Here is a 17,576-nt window from a genome sequence, read left to right as displayed (position 1 = left end):
GTTGTCCCTGTCATTTGTTGCTCCTGCAGCAACAGGTAAGCGGTGCAATCCGACACGTGCACCTTCGAGACTCGCGCGTCTCCGTCGGGAGAGGGACATTCGGTAGTAGCAGGATGAGAGAGAGGTGACAGGAACAATCCGATTACATTGACACCCTTATCTGTGCAGGCTATTTATGTGCATACGAACAGTGCTTAGGAGCAAGACGCACTTAGAAGAACCGTCGCATGCACTGAACAAGGGGTATTTATTTTTATGTTTATACTAGTTGTAATAGAAGAACTAACGAGAGAGTACTTGTAGGGCAACGTTGCAACTTTTCTTTGATGAACTAGCCTAACTATTTTATCCATGTCGGAATGTATAGAGGAATTCTCTGTGAACGTTTAGGCTATCCAGCGGAAAACACTAAAGCGCATGGAAAGGTTGTCATATTTTAAGGTTGTTAATCAAATGCATATTGTTGATTCAAAGTTTTATTTTGAACAGTAATCATGTGAAATTTATGCATCTGGCTATATTTATGTTGGTTTTAGCGCGCACGCGCGCGTTTCGACAGGCTGCATATGACTGACTAGAATAGGCATAGGCCTATTTTTACTGTCATTGTTTTGTTCCTTGAAGCAAGTGTTGAAAGACATAGATATAGAAATCTAATTTCTGTTTTTTATATTGAAAATAAAAGAGACTGTGCTCCTCCTCTGTCATTCAGGGGCTGATGAAGGTAACCTACATGGTGTAAAGATGGATACTAGTCCTACTAGAAGTATTGATGGACAGACAGGTGTGGAGGAGAGCCCTGCCCACAATGGGGAGTCCAGGCACCGAGGCAGCACCATGGGCAGCTTCTGCGCCTTTGCCACATGGCGCTCATCCTCCCAGTCCTCCCAAAAGGAAGATCTAGGGAGCAACGTCAGTAAGAGACTTCATTCCATTGTCAACTCCAAATACAATGACCATCACAGCACCACAGCAGATCCCAAGGGCCAACTGTGGGTGTCAGCGGAACCTGACACAACCACCACCACCACCAATACCGCCACTACCACCTTCTCCAAAGGAGCAGAAGTCATTACTGCCCCTCCGGCCTCAGAGACAGAGGAGAATGACCATGTGGACCAGTCCACCTACTTTCAGAGGCAGTTTGGGGCGCTGCTGCAGCCAGGGGTCAACAAGTTCTCCCTGCGCATGTTTGGTAGTCACAAGGGCGTAGCGGCGGAGCAGGCCAGGGTCAAATCCTTTGGAGTGTGGATCATCCACCCCTACAGTGACTTCAGGTAACTCAGAGAAGTGGGAGTGGAACAGGGCTACATAGAGAGCACAGAGGATTGGATAAATAAAAAGAGGCCTAGACAGAGTGGCAAGACCAATGGAGGAGGCCAATCAGATTATTAAATGACTCAGATTAATAATCCGGGTTCAGATTACAACCATCCATGATAAAATGTTGGTTCAGATTAGATAGAGACATCCATGATAACATGCTATTTCTTGTCCATAACTTCTAAACATATAATAGCAACTCAAAAATGCTTTATTAATTAGGCCTACCACAAACTAGTTACATCAAGGGTAGTGTCCTGAACACAGATTACGCCTAGTCCTGGAGTAAAAAGCAAGAAAATGATTTTTAGTCTAGAAAAAGCAAGATCAATGGAAAGTCTCCATTGAAAAAGCTTTTTAGTCCAGGAGTAGGCTTGACTTCTGTCCTGGAAACCGGCTCCAAGTGTACAGTAACTAGATGGATGCTAGAGGGTATAAACCTGCTATGATTTATTTTTCAAGGGCAGCCTGCAGTGGTGATAAGAAGATGAAGGGATTTGATTGGTGATACAGTATATTGAATGAGATCATCTGGATTAGAACAGAACCCAGCGTACCTTTGTGTCTCGCCCTGTCTGTAAACCTAACCCTAAAGGAAAATCTTTAAACCCCATGCATGTGCTAATCCAAACTCCCACAAAAGTTGCAATCAATTCAGGAATATGTATCGTTTTCAATAGGAGCGTGTTCAGCTTTTAGAATTGTATCCAAACACTTTTCATGGAACATATAGTAAAGCCAGTCAATTTGGCTGTGGCAGTGGCTTTAATGTCTATATATAAACATCATACGTTTTCCACGTGTGCTCAACACTATATAGGCCAATGCCAGACAGTGAGGTTAAATCCATGCTAAGGGATTATTGCCAACAAGAAGAAACCCCATCATTCCAATCTTGCTCTGTATTATGTCATAAATACTGAGACAGATGAGAGGAAGATTACTGTAGGTCTGCCCTCTGCCCTCTTCAACCTCATGTTCAACCTTCACTTTAATGGGGGTAGGTTTTGAAAACATACATCTATACATCCAATTGATTACTTTACCAATGTTATCAATCTAAAAAGGAAATACTGTTCTGAAACTTGAATGGACACGTGCTCACATACATTTATAGAGTCAGTAATAAGGGCAAGTGAGAATATACTCTCTTGTTGTGGATTTACAGTACAACTACAAACATCTACTTTTAAACTGCCATTACATGAGTGCAGGTAAAAAACTTAGAGGAAGGGTGGCCGGGGAAAATTAAGCCGGTAAGGTCTGGTACGGTACGGATTAACGGCAAAATAAATAGTGTCGGTACAGGGTACCGTACCGGTAAAACATTAGCCTATTACAATAATTAAAACCAAGATGGCAAGAAAACTGTAGACTATTACGCAATCATTTATCATTACCGCCTGTCAGTCACATGAGAAATTAGCGAATGTACTTGAAAACTGGTGGTATATGTTCCAAAATGCAGAAATAACTGGCCAGGGCCGAGACGCGGGCGAACAGCAGTGGATGCATCAATCAATTCAGGCTACAAGTGTGCCAATCGCCAAATGTCATCACACTTTTTGGTATTTCAATAGGAGTCTCTTTCCATTTATCAAATGGTGGGTGCACAGTGCACTGTTTAAGATGTTGGAATTATTTTTAAGTGGATCGGAAGTGCCCATGTAGCCTACTTTGTTTGACAATCAGATGAAAACATCATGCCAGGTTGCACCATTAAAAGGTAATACATTTTTACAGTTAAATGACATGTCTTTACTATTAGGCAGTGTTGGGGACTAGTGAACTACATTTAGTTCAACTAGTAATTTAACTACATTTTGCAGTAGCTTGTTGGTAGTTGAACTAAAGTCAAATCTAGGTAGAGTTGTCAGTAGTTCCTTACTTTTTTTGCCTTGTAGCAGTGTAACTAACTACTGGAACTACATACTACTTTTTCTGCACAAATAAAATAAAATATGGGTGAAGTATCATTTCCTTTCTTTTTCAACATCAGAACTGCCTAATTCTCACTTGAAACATTGTTTTTGTGTTTAATGGGCTAAATAACACATCCAGTTAAAGGTAGACTCAGCTAAATGACTTTGCCACGAACAGCACTGCAGATATTGAGATGAGCGAGATGCAAGACTTCGCTCTCACACAGTCACACACAGTATCTGCGTATGTGCACGAGTTCGCTTCATGTTGTTCACAGCGTGGTAGACAGGGCATCAAAACAGCAGAGAAGTTGAGCCTCGCGCTTCAACACTCTTAGTTGTTGTGGAAATTGACCCACTATGCAATTTACTTTCTGCATCTACGTCATATCGCTGTCTACCTTTAAAATATGACCCCAAAGTGATCTGTTATTGCAATTTGTAGTCTATGACATTTCTGATTTACATATGATCATTTTTCACTAAGTAACTTATGTTTTTCTTAAGGGTAGCTTTAGTGTAGCTTAACTTCTTCCAGTGTGAAGTAATTGGTAGCTTGGTAAACTATATTTTCAGAGTAGCTTCCCCAACACTGCTATTAGGCCCATAAAAAATGTTTGAGGTCCCGTACTGGGAAGAAATTAAATCTACTTTCACCCCTGCTTGCATCCCAAATGGCACTCTATTCTGGCACTCTATTCCCTTTATAGTGCACTACTTTTGCCCCGAGCTCTATGGGCCCTGGTCAGAAGTAGTGCACTATAGGGAATAGGGTGCCATTGGACGCAGGCATTCAGTGGCAAAGAGATCCGCTGAGTGACTGACACCGCTTTGGAAAAACAGACATAGCAATTAATCTGGATGTGTATTGTACAGTAGCAGACCCTCCTCTGTTTCTCTTCATGGAATTTTGCAGAGGACTGTAGGCCTACTTGGTGAGATGGAAATGTTTAATGAATGGCTTTCCTTTTACAGCAGGGACTGTCTGTGTTAGGCTCATGCAATGTGTGACAAAATGGTTTGAATTTATTTATTTTTATTTTTTTAATGCAGACTGTGTGTATTTCGAGGAATATATGGAAATTGGCCCATAACTCCACCTATACAACAACATAGGCCTAGGACTATACATCCTTCAAGCAGGGTTCATACAGACATTGGCAAGTGAAATTCAAGGACTTTCAGAGACTTTTTCAAACACTTAATTGTCATTTTCAAGGACCGCAATATTATACAATTGTATAATTTATATAATTGTACATATAGGGCCTAATATGGACCAGGAGAACGTATACATTGGCTACAATAATTACAAGGCCTTTTCAAGTACCAAATTGAGGAAATTTATGATTTTCAAGGTAGGCCTATCCAGTACTTGAATTTCTGAGCACAAAAAATCTAGTTCAAGTAGACTACTTCAAGCCCCTTGTATTGTTTAAAATTGCAGGTGTAACATGGAAACCAAAATGTATTTGTCATGTTATTTCATTACTAGATCATATTTTGAAGAATCCCACTAGGCTATGTAATTTGTTGTCATTATAATTGCGCACAGTAGACTATGTGTCCAATCCGAGCAACAAAAACATCAACATCAAATAAAATACAATTTTATTGGTCACATACACATATTTAGCAATGTTATTGCGGGTGTAGCGAAATGCTTGTGTTCCTAGCTCCTACAGTGCAGTAGTATCTACCAATGTCACAACAATGCACACAAATCTAAAAGTTAAATAATGGAATTAAGAAATATATAAATATTAGATCGAGCAATGTCGGAGTTGCATTGACTAAAATGCAGTAGAATAGAATTCAGTATATACAGTTGAAGTTGGAAGTTTACATACACCTTAGCCAAATACATTTAAACTCAGTTTTTCACAATTCCTGACATTTAATCCTAGTAAAAAAATCCCTGTCTTAGGTCAGTTAGGATCACCACTTTATTTTAAGAATGTGAAATGTCAGAATAATAGTAGAGAGAATGATTTATTTCAGCTTTTATTTCTTTCACCACATTCCCAGTGGGTCAGAAGTATACACTCAATTAGTATTTGGTAACATTGCCTTTAAAGTATTTAACTTGGGTCAAACGTTTCGGGTAGCCTTCCACAAGCTTCCCTCAATAAATTGGGCCCATTCCTCCTGACAGAGCTGGAGTAACTGAGTCAGGTGTGTAGGCCTCCTTGCTTGGTGTAACTGAGTCAGGTTTTTAGGCCTCCTTACACGCTTTTTCAGTTCTGCCCACATATTTTCTATAGGATTGAGGTCAGGGCTTTGTGATGGCCACTCCAATACCTTGACTTTGTTGTCCTTAAGCCATTTTGCCACAACTTTGGAAGTATGCTTGGGGTCATTGTCCATTTGGAAGAACCATTTGCGACCAAGCTTTAACTTCCTGACTGATGTCTTGAGATGTTGCTTCAATATATCCACATAATTTTCCTTCCTCATGATGCCATCTATTTTGTGAAGTGAACCAGTCCCTCCTGCAGCAAAGCACCCCCACAGCATGATGCTGCCACCCTCGTGCGTCACGGTTGGGATGGTGTTCTTCGGCTTGCAAGCTATCCCCTTTTTCCTCCAAACATAACAATGGTCATTATGGCCAAACAGTTATATTTTTGTTTCATCAAACAAGAGGACATTTCTCCAAAAAGTATGATCTTTGTCCCCATGTGCAGTTGCAAACCGTAGTCTGGCTTTTTAATGGCGGTTTTGGAGTAGTGGCTTCTTCCTTGCTGAGCGGCCTTTCAGGTTATGTTGATATAGGACTCGTTTTACTGTGGATATAGATACTTTTGAACCTGTTTCCTCCAGCATCTTCACAAGGTCCTTTGCTGTTGTTTTGGGATTGATTTGCCCTTTTTGCACCAAAGTACGTTCATCTCTAGGAGACAGAACGTGTCTCCTTCCTGAGCGGTATGGCGGCTGCGTGGTCCCATGGTGTTTATACTTGCGTACTATTGTTTGTACAGATGAACGTGGTACCTTCAGGCATTTGCAAATTGCTCCCAAGGATGAACCAGACTTGTGGAGGTCTACAATATTTTTTCTGAGGTCTTGGCTGATTTCTTTTGATTTTCCCATGATGTCAAGCAAAGAGGCACTGAGTTTGAAGGTAGGCCTTGAAATACCTCCACAGGTACACCTCCAATTTACTCAAATGATGTAAATTAGCCTATCAGAAGCTTCTAAAGCCATGACATCATTTTCTGGAATTTTCCAAGCTGTTTAAAGGCACAGTCAACTTAGTGTATGTAAACTTCTGACCCACTGGAATCGTGATACAGTGATTTATAAGTGAAATAACGTCTGTAAACAGTTGTTGGAAAAATTACTTCAACTGTACATATGAGATGAGTAAAGCAGTATGTAAACATTTTTAAAGTGACTAGTGTTCCATTATTAAAGTGGCCAGTGATTCCAAGTCTATGTATATAGGGCAGCAGCCTCTAAGGTGCAGGGTTGCGTAACCGGGGGGAAGCCGGCTAGTGATGGCTATTTAACAGTCTGATGGCCTTGAGATAGAAGCTTTTTTTCAGTCTCTTGGTCCCAGCGTTGATGCACCTGTACTGACCTCACCTTCTGGAACAGGCCGTGGCTCGGGTGGTTGATGTCCTTGATTGTCTTTTTGACCTTCCTGTGACATCGGCTGCTTTAGGTGTCCTGGAGGGCAGGTAGTTTCCCCTCGGTGATGCGTTGGGCAGACCGCAACACCTTCTGGAGAGCCCTGCGGTTGCGGGCAGTGCAGTTGCTGTACCAGGCGGTGATACAGCCCGACAGGATGCTCTCAATTGTGCATCTGTAAAAGTTTGTGAGGGTTTTAGGGGCCAAGACAAATTTCTTCAGCCTCCTGAGGTTGACGAGGCGCTGTAGCACCTTCTTCACCACACTGTCTGTGTTGGTGGACAATTTCAGGTCGTCAGTGATGTGTACACCGAGGAACTTGAAGCTTTCCACCTTCTCCAATGCGGTCCCATTGAAGTGGATAGGGGCGTGCTCCCTCTGCTGTTTCCTGAAGTACACGATCAGCTCCTTTGTTTCGTTGACGTTGAGTGAGAGGTTATTTTCTCGTCATTGTTGGTAATTATCCGTGATTACGTTTTTTATCCGTTTTTGTGAGAGATGTTTCCTGGCCAGTTTCATTTTTTTCCCGCCACTATCGTGTCGTCTGCAAACTTGATGATTGAGTTGGAGGCGTGCGTGGCCACGCAGTCATGGGTGAACAGGGAGTACAGGTGGGGGCTGAGCATGCACCCTTGTGGGGCCCCCATGTTGAGGATCAGCGAAGTGGAGGTGTTGTTTCCTACCTTCAACACCTGGGGGCGGCCCATCAGGAAGTCCAGGACCCAGTTGCACAGGGCGGGGTACAGACCCAGGGCCCCGAGCTTAATGATGAGCTTGGAGGGTACTATGGTGTTGAATGCTGAGCTATAGTCAATGAACAGCATTCTTACAAAGGTATTCCTCTGGTCCAAATGGGATAGGGCGGTGTGCATTGCTATGGTGATTGCATCATCTGTGGGTCTATTGGGGTGGTAAGCAAATTGAAGTGGGTCTAGGGTGTCAGGTGAGGTAGAGGTTATATGATCCTTAACTAGCCTTTCAAAGCACTTCATGATGACAGAAGTGAGTGCTACGGGGCGATAGTCATTTAGCTCAGTTACCTTTGCTTTCATGGGTACAGGAACAATGGTGGACATCTTGAAGCAAATGGGGACAGCAGACTGGGATAGGGAGAGATTGAATATGTCAGTAAACACTCCAGCCAGCTGGTCTGCGCATGCTCTGAGGACACGGCTAGGGATGCTTCTGGGCCGGCAGCCTTGCGAGGGTTAACACGCTTAAATGTCTTACTCACGTCGGCCACGGAGAAGGAGAGCCCACAGTCCTTGGTAGCAGGCTGCGTCGGTGGCACTGGGTTAACCTCAAAGCGGGCAAAGAAGGTGTTTAGCTTGTCCGGAAGCAAGACGTTGGTGTCCGTGACGTGGCTGGTTTTCCCATTGTAGTCCGTGATTGTCTGTAGACCCTGCCACATACGTCTCGTGTCCGTGCCGTTGAATTGTGACTCCACTTTGTCTCTGTACTAACATTTTGCCTGTTTGATTGCCTTACGGAGGGAATAACTACACTGTTTTTTATTCGGGCATATACCCAGTCACCTTGCCATGGTTAAATGCGGTTGTTCGTGCTTTTAGTTTTGCACGAATGCTGCCATCTATCCTCGGTTTCTGGTTTGGGTAGGTTTTGATAGTCACAGTGTATTGAACTCAGTCACCGTATCCGTGTATTCGTCTATGTTATTCTCAGAGGCTACCCGGAACATATCCCAGTCCGCGTGATCAAAACAATCTTGAAGCATGGATTCCGATTGGTCAGACCACTATTGAATAGACCTTAGCACAGGTACTTCCTGTTTGAGTTTCTGACTATAGGAAGGGAGGAGCAAAATGGAGTCGTGATCAGATTTGCTGAAGGGAGGGTGGGGGAGGGCCTTGTAGGCATTTCGTAAAGTTGAGTAGCAGTGGTCCAATATTTTCCCAGAGCGAGTACTACAGTCAATGTGGTGGTAGAACTTCGGTCGCGTTTTCCTCAAAATTGCTTTGTTAAAATCCCCAGCTACAATAAATGCGGCCTCAGGATATGTGGTTTCCAGTTTGCATAAAGTCCAGTGTAGTTCTTTGAGGGCTGTCATTGGGTATTGACTTGAGGGGGAATATACATGGCTGTGACTATAACTGAAGATAATTTTCTTGGGAGGTAATACGGTCGGCATTTGATTGTGAGGTATTCTAGGCCGGGTGAACAAAAGGACTTGAGTTTCTGTATGTTATCACAATCACACCATGAGTAGTTAATCATGAAACACACAACCCCACCTTTCTTCTTCCCGGAGAGTTCTTTATTCCTGTTTTCGCAATGTACTGAGAACCCAGCTGGCTGTATGGATGGGGACAGTACATCCCGAGAGAGCCATGTTTTCTGTGAAACAGAGTATGTTACAATCCCTGATGTCTCTCTGGAAGAAGATCCTCGCCCTGAGCTCGTCTACTTTATTGTCCAGAGACTGAACATTAGCTAGTAATATACTCGGAAGCGGTGGATGGTGTGCACGCCTCCTGAGTCAGACTAGAAGTCCACTCCGAATACCTCTTCTCCGCCGGCTGTGTTTTGGAGCAGCCTCTGGAATAAGTTCAATTGCCCTGGGGGATACGAACCTCCTTGCCCATCCAAATAAAATATTGAAATATTGATAATTTAGTTGACCGAGACGCTCGCCGACAGAAAGACACATCAATTTCAGTTAAAGCATCCGAGCGAGCGAAACAGCACCCCTCTGTATCAGTATGTGTAGACCATGTCATGTCATACTATTTCTGGCCAGACAGCTTCAGATACATGGGCTACATATAGAGGGGCGCTGTTTCACTCGCCCGGATGCTTTCTCCGGTGATATAGTTTCAGCAGAGAGGAAGAGGCGAAGCGACAGGGCTCACTCTCGCTTAAATCTGTCCAGTATAAACCCAATGTGTTTCTATGGGAATAATATGCAGACCTAAGCTTGTCGCCTGCATTCCCGCCTTTGGGACAAAGATCCCATTGTTCTGGCGGAGACATGAGCATCTCGTCATTATATACAGATCTCTGGTTTCAGCCTCTTGCGAATAGGAAAGGAAAGTTGGCGGGTGCACAGTGCACTGCTTGGATGCTGGATTGCCCTAAAGTAAATAGATGTTTCGTCAAAATTATATAATTACTCCTGTCTAAATAAAATCATTCAAAATACTTAACCTGGGAGCATGACTTAGCCACAGAGGACCATTAGCTTCTTTAAACATTTTTGCTGTGAACACACAAGTGTGTTTGGGAAGCCCGAAATTTGGATAGTGCACGTGGCAATAGGTCTAGCTGATTGAGTTGAGGCTGTAAGTGAAAAGCGTCTAAAATATGTTTGAAGATAATGTGTCTTGAGTATAATAAAAAATGTTCCATCAAGAAGAAGGGGAGGGGAGTGTGGCGAAGATATGGTGCGCCTCCAGAAAGCATGCATATGTAGGAAAGTGGCCATTTGGCAATGTCTTATTTTCTGATTGTCTTAACTCACCACATACACCGCTCATTTTTTCTTCGCCTCAAACAAGTCAACAAAGTCTGTTTGTTTGTTTTTACATCCATTGCGAATGATAGTTCCTCAGTATTTGAAAAATCACTCCCTGCCTCGATAATTACCAAGCTTCGGTGTGAAAGAGCAATATATAACGATCTGATGATCCCATATATCCAGTGGAAATGTCATTAAAAAAACTGCTTTCTGTCCCGAGCTCACTGGCGAAAGAAACTTTGAGCGCATGGAATAGGCTAGTTGATATAATGTTGCAAGTTAATTAACTACAGCTTCTGGCCGGACCCTGTGATAATTTGATACAATGTTGAACTTCACTTGCAATAGCTCAGGTCAAGACAGATAGAAAGGGATGCAGATAGATGGAGAAGAGATTAATGTAATTAATGTGATTGAAAGAACCAACATTTTCATCAGGATATTTTCTACTGTTTTTATTTTGTCGGCTTTAGTCCTATATATTTTACTTAGTTGATTATGAAAAATATAGGCCTACAGCTGCATTGGCCTATAGGCTATCTCTGAGTTATATGCTCTAATTTCTTTAGCCGCCAATAGATCAGTGTATCAATGTGTCCATATGGCAGAGGCTAGTGCTCTAGCCATAGTTTAATTTTAACTTTTAGATTTTTATAATTTTACTTCAGATTTTTGTGATTAAGCATGTGACAATGATTTTGAGAAATGAAAACATTATTATTGAAATGAAACTGTTCCACGAAAATGTGCATATATAAATATTCATAACTGGCACGCAGATCCGTAGAAATGGTAGGAAAAATTGTAAGCTTCCCCAAACTTGAAACTCACGAGCTGCCTGTGGTCTTTACTATTACACCCATTTAAAAAATGCGTGCCAGCGTGTGCACACATAGGATGTCACGTGAAAAAACGGGCCCGCCTATGGAAATCAAATAAATGCCTGTCCAACTGATTCGTTCTGGCGCCGGGTCTGACAACAGCTGTTCGTCATTTTACTGTAATTCAGAAAATTCCTTAGTGGATCAGATGATGTGTGAAAATAACATGGCATAATTAAACAGCTTGACATCAAATGCACATCCAACAAGTATTATGCATACATATTGAAGAACCACGTTAATGACAGTATCGATTTAGGTTTTAAGTATCAACATAAGGTGACTCTTTCGGTTAGAAGCATTAGATTTTGCAATCGCATGATTCTTTGTGTATCCATGAAAACTGTTTTACCCCATAACATAAGGAGTCAGGAAATGTTATATAATAACACTGCATTTCTGAGACCTCTATACAAAAAACTGTCCAACAGCTAGATCCAGGATTCTTACAGGGATCAAGTTAGATGTGTAATTTAACTGATTGATGCTTAATATATGATATAACGACAATTTACACTGACATAAATGCATTGACATAAAAGTAATGTTTTATGTCACACGATTTTGGACAAATTCGTCAAGACACCAACCATGAGTTGAATATTGAATATACCTATGATCCCACCTTGAATCTTATCCAGGTTCTATTGGGACATTGTGATGCTACTCCTGATGATGTGCAACCTGGTCATCCTCCCCTGGGGCATCACCTTCTTCGAAGACCAGAAAACTTTGCCCTGGATCTCCTTCAACGTCATCTCTGACACCTGCTTTCTGGTCGACCTGGTCCTCAACTTCCGCACAGGCATCCTAGAGGGAGACGACCAGATCATCCTGGATCCCAAGGTTACATTTCACACAATTTCAAGACAGCTGGAAACAGAGGGGGATATTGACAAATGGTAGAACAGTAGGAAGGGTGGACACAGGGATTTCAAATAAAAATGTATTGGTCACATGCTGAGAATTCAACAGGTGTAGACTTTACAGTGAAATGCTTACTTACGAGCCCATTCCCAACAATGCAGAGTTAAAAAGTAAGACAAATATTTGTTAAAGAAAAAAGAAAATAGTAACACAATAAAAAACAATAAAGAGGCTATATACAAGGAGTACCAGTACCGAGTCAATGTGCAGGGGTACAAGGTAGTTGAGGTAATACAGTATGTACATGTGAGTAGGGGTAAAAGTGACTAGGCAATCAGGATATATAATAAACAGAGAAGCAGCAGCATATGTGAAGTGTGAAAGTGTGTGTGCGGCGTCAATATGCATGTGTGTGTGTGTGTGTGTGTGTGTGTGTGTGTGTGTGTGTGTGTGTGTGTGTGTGTGTGTGTGTGCGTGTGCGTGTGTGTGTGGACATGTTTAACTATAATTGTGGGGACCATAATTCCAAACAAGAATATTAAACAAACAAAAATTTGACCAACTGGGATATTTTGTTAGTCCCCACAAGGTCAAAAGCTATTTCTAGGGGGATTAGGGTTAAGGTAGAATTAGTGTTAGGGTTAGTATTGGGTTTAGGTTTTGGGTTAGGAGTTAGGGTTAGTTTTAAGGTTAGGTTTAGAGTTAGGGTTAAGGTTAGGACCGAGTTTGGGAAACCCTGGTTTAGTGAGTGTGCATAGAGCCAGTGCAAGGGAGTCAGTGCAAAACAATTAAGATAAAGAAATAAATAATGAAGGGGGTCAATGTAAATTGTCTGGGTAGCCATTTGATTAACTGTTCAGCAGTCTTAAGGCTTGGGGATAGAAGCTGTTCAGGTGCCTTTTGGTCCCAGACTTGGCGCTCCGGTACCGCTTGCTGTGCGGTAGCAGAGAGAACAGTCTATGACTCTTTGACAATTTTTAGGGCCTTCCTCTGACACCGCCTGGTATAGAGGTCCTGGATGGCAAGGAGTTCGCCCCAGTGATGTACTGGGCCGCACGCACTGCCCTCTTTAGCGCCTTGCGGTCAGATGCCGAGCAGTTGCCATACCAAGCGGTGATGCTGCCAGTCAAGATGCTCTCAATGGTGCAGCTGAACCCAAGTCTCCGGTGGGGAGTATATCTGACTGGCCGGGAGTGTTACCACTAGTGACGGGCTTTGCTGCATTAGCCTCTCAAGTCCACTGTTATTTTACTAATAATATCTATTTACACCTTGTCTAGAAATAATACATTTTTATTATTCATTCTGTAGGTAGGTGAAGCCCTTTGCACTGATGCATTTTATTGTATGAAATATGCTTAATAAATACGTTTTGATTCAATGATTTGATGAAGGTCAAATCAATCAGTCAATCAATCAATCATTTAATCATAGGTGATCCGTATGCACTACCTGAAGACTTGGTTTGTGGTGGACTTCATCTCCTCCATCCCCATGGACTACATCTTCCTGATAGTGGACCTGGAGGCCCAGATGGAGGCTTCGGACGTGTTCCGCACGGCCCGCGCCCTCCGTATCGTCCGCTTCACCAAGATCCTCAGCCTGCTGCGCCTCCTGAGACTGTCCCGCTTCATCCGCTACATCCATCAGTGGGAGGAGGTGAGGGAGAGGGGGAAGGGAGGAGTTTTAGTGTGGACAATAGTGGACTGAGCATATTTGATATAGGATAAGGCTATATACTTAAACGCTGTATACTCACACACTCACGTTGTAAAATCACTCAGTCAAAGATTCACTCATACTCATACTGTCTAGAAATGGATCCAATAGCCATACCTCTCTATCGGCATGGAATACAGTGAGCTCCAAAAGTATTGGGACAGTGACACATTTGTGTTCATTACGCCCTGTACTCCAGTACCTGGATTTGAAATGATTTAACTTAAGGGTATTTTCATCCATATCGGGTGAACCTTTTGGAAATTACAGCACTTTTTGTACATAGTCCCCACATTTTAGGGGAGAAAAAGTATTGCATAAAATACACACAAAAAATGTCATTGTCCCAACACTTTTGGAGCTCACTGTATACCATATAATTATTATTGTGTCCCAAATGGCACCATATTCCCATTAAAATGCACTACTTTTGACCAGAGCCCTATGGGACCTGGTCAAAAGTATCACACTGTAAAGGGAATAGGGTGCATTTAGGACACAGCCATTGTAAGTCCTTGCCAGTGTTGACATTCCTCTCTATAACTCTCCCTCTCAGATCTTCCACATGACCTATGACCTGGCCAGTGCTGTTGTGCGTATAGTGAACCTGATTGGTATGATGCTACTGCTGTGCCACTGGGACGGCTGCATGCAGTTCATGGTGCCCATGCTGCAGGACTTCCCACCAGAGTGCTGGGTCACCAAGAACAACATGGTGGTGAGTGAGGACTGGAAGGTGGCAGTGCCCACGTGGGTTATAACAATAAATAATCATAATACATTTTATTTTAACACCCAAAGTTACTTTACATAGTCAGCAAGATAATCAGCAAGATAAGAAAGCAATCAAAATATCCTGCTCATCGAATACATTCCTATTCAATATGACACCCCTTTGCTACCTCAGTCTTACCTCCTCACCCGTTGTTTCTCTCTTTCACAGAATTCCACATGGCATATACAGTACTCATATGCCCTGTTCATGGCGATGAGTCACATGCTATGTATAGGATATGGTGCCCAGGCTCCCGAGGGCATGACGGACGTATGGCTGACCATCATGAGTATGATCGTGGGTGCCACCTGCTATGCCATGTTTCTGGGCCATGCCGCCAACCTGGTTCAGTCCATAGACGCCTCCCGACGACAGTATCAGGATAAGGTACCCAGCTCTTTGTCTCACATGAGCAAAGAGTACTTTTACAAATAGATGAGAAACATATACTCTAGAACATTGTTGTGCTTTGTTCAACACAGTACAGTACCACATAAATCTAAGTTTTACATCAAATATGTACAGTCTGCTGCCCTCTTAGCCAGGTCTCCCTTGTAAAAGAGGTCTTCTGACCTCAACGGGACTTACTGGATAAGGTTAAAACAAATAAAACAGATCCACTCACAATGTTCTCTGTCTGGAACCCATGTTTTCAGTATAAGCAGGTGGAGCAGTACATGTCGTTCCATAAGCTGCCGGCGGACGTGAGGCAGAGGATCCATGAGTACTATGAGATTCGCTTCCAGGGCAAGATGTTTGACGAAGACAGTATTCTGGGAGAACTCAGCGACCCGCTCAAGGAGGTCTCTTTCATTACACCTCAATCTCTTCTCTGTGTCTCTCTCTCTCTCTCTTTCTCTCTCTCTCTGTCTATACCCTTACATACTTGCAATCTCTCCTTTCAAAACAGTTGGAGCAAACATAGAAAGACAAAAGAAAACTATTTATATTTGCCCAAGATGTGGTCTATCTCTATTTCACTGTCACATACTCTCTACATACTCCTGTACTGTACTCCTACAGTACTCCTGTAATGATTCCTCTCTTCTCTTCTCCATTAGGAAATTGTGAGCTTCAACTGCCGCGGGTTGGTAGCCAACATGCCGCTGTTTGCCAATACAGACCCTCATTTTGTAACAGTGATTCTGACCAAGCTGCGCTTTGAGGTCTTTCAACCTAATGATTTCATCATACGGGAGGGCACACTGGGGCGGAAGATGTACTTTGTCCAACACGGCTGCGTCACCGTGCTCCCCCGCGGAAAAAAGGAGATACAGCTTAGCGATGGAGCCTACTTTGGGGGTGAGCTGTTTGCGAGAGTGGTTGGAAAGTGTTCTCCACCAATGTTTTACACCCTCTTTTCTCATTCACCCCTTTGATTTACTCTTCTCTGAACTCTCTCCCTTTGTCCTAAACTCTTCCCTTTCTCTTTCTGATCTTTTTGATCTTCCTCTATATCGCTACTCCTCTTCCCTTCTCTTTACTCAATTCTGTTTAATACCGTAGCACCCCAACACTGCGAAACAATCAATGTAACTGTTTAATACAGACAACTTTGTTGGGAAATATTATTCACCTTAAACATTACATGTATGTTGAGTACATGGGATAAACTGGGTCAAATCTCCTCTCCTCCCTTAGAGATCTGCCTGCTGACCCGTGGACGTCGGACGGCGAGCGTGAGGGCTGATACGTACTGCCGCCTCTACTCCCTGAGCGTGGACAGCTTCAACGAGGTCCTGGAGGAGCACCCGCTGATGAGGAGGGCCTTTGAGAGCGTGGCTGTGGACCGCCTGGACCGGGTACAGGGGCGAGAACCCCTCATGACTGACTGACACTTATGGGAACATAGAGGAGAGCACAGTGTAAACCTCTGTGACAAGATGGACGGCATTCAACTGATAAAGATCAGACAGTCAATGGACAATGGACATGTTGCGGTTGTTTTTAATTTGGAAACCTACTTATAGAAAGTTCTACTTCAAATATGTTTATGAAGAAGCATATTACAATGTAAACAAGTGAACAAACATATCAATGAGCTTCCCTTTTTAACAGATAAGATAACAGTAATATAAACCAAAACAAAATGGACACATCAAAACCAACAGGAAATTTTTTTAAAAATAAAAATAAATAGTACCCCCCCCCTCCACTCTTCACACCCGGTCCTCCACATACTGTGCATATGGAAAGTATTCAGACCCCTTGACTTTTTCCACATTTTGAGTAAATTGTTTTTTTCCCTCATCAATCTACACACAATACCCTAAGCAAAAACTGTTTTTGTGAAATGTTTGCAAATGTATTAAAAATTAAAAATTGAAATATCACATTTACCTAAGTATTCAGACCCTTTACTCAGTACTTTGTTGAAGCACCTTTGGCAGTGATTACAGCCTCAAGTCTTCTTGGGTATGACGCTACAAACTTGGCACACCTGTATTTGTGGAATTTCTACCATTCTTCTCTGCAGATCCTCTCAAGCTCTGTCAGGTTGGACGGGGAGCGTCGCTGCACAGCTATTTTCAGGTCTCTCAAGATATGTTCGATCGGGTTCAAGTACAGGCTCTGGCTGGGCAACTCAAGGACATTCAGAGACTTGTCCCAAAGCCACTCATGTGTTGTCTTGGCTGTGTTCTTAGGGTCGTTGCGGAAGGTGAAGCTTTGCCCCAGTCTGAGGTCCTGAGCGCTCTGGAGCAGGTTTTCATCAAGGATCTCTCTGTACTTTGCTCCGTTCATCTTTCCCTTGATTCTTACTAGTCGCTCAGTCCATTCCGCTGAAAAACATTCCCACAGCATGATACTGCCACCACCGTGCTTCACCGTAGGGATGGTGCCAGTTTTCCTCCAGATGTGACGCTTGGCATTCAGGCCAAAGAGTTCAATATTGGTTTCATCAGACCAGATAATATTTTTTCTCATGGTCTGAGAGTCCTTTAGGTGCCTTTTGGCAAACTCCAAGCGGGCTGTCATGTGCC

The 17,576-nt window shown here is 42.9% G+C and overlaps 1 protein-coding gene across 1 annotated transcript; it reads left to right on the top strand.

Moving 5' to 3' along the window:
- LOC121586287 (potassium/sodium hyperpolarization-activated cyclic nucleotide-gated channel 2-like) lies at positions 1–16,850 on the top strand. The gene is made up of 9 exons (XM_041902873.1): positions 1–243; positions 713–1,277; positions 11,876–12,080; positions 13,536–13,760; positions 14,377–14,538; positions 14,764–14,982; positions 15,252–15,398; positions 15,657–15,897; positions 16,237–16,850. Exons 2-9 carry the CDS (start codon positions 745–747, stop codon positions 16,428–16,430), a joined length of 1,926 nt encoding a protein of 641 aa, XP_041758807.1. The 5' UTR covers positions 1–243; positions 713–744; the 3' UTR covers positions 16,431–16,850.
- Positions 16,851–17,576: the final 726 nt, after the last annotated feature.

The sequence above is a fragment of the Coregonus clupeaformis genome, chromosome 17, assembly GCF_020615455.1.
Source record: "Coregonus clupeaformis isolate EN_2021a chromosome 17, ASM2061545v1, whole genome shotgun sequence".
In the NCBI taxonomy this organism is placed as follows: domain Eukaryota; kingdom Metazoa; phylum Chordata; class Actinopteri; order Salmoniformes; family Salmonidae; genus Coregonus; species Coregonus clupeaformis.
Note: the sequence above shows the minus strand (reverse complement) of the source record. Positions and strands in the feature narration are given on the sequence as shown.

What these genes read in the sequence shown, in the direction of transcription:
- LOC121586287 (XM_041902873.1), top strand. Translation starts at nt 745, where the DNA reads ATGGATACTAGTCCTACTAGAAGTATTGATGGACAGACAGGTGTGGAG. An exon ending in ACATCCATCAGTGGGAGGAG is followed by an intron (nt 13,761 to 14,376) that starts GTGAGGGAGAGG and finishes TCTCCCTCTCAG; the next exon opens with ATCTTCCACATGACCTATGA. An exon ending in CGATGGAGCCTACTTTGGGG is followed by an intron (nt 15,898 to 16,236) that starts GTGAGCTGTTTG and finishes CTCCTCCCTTAG; the next exon opens with AGATCTGCCTGCTGACCCGT.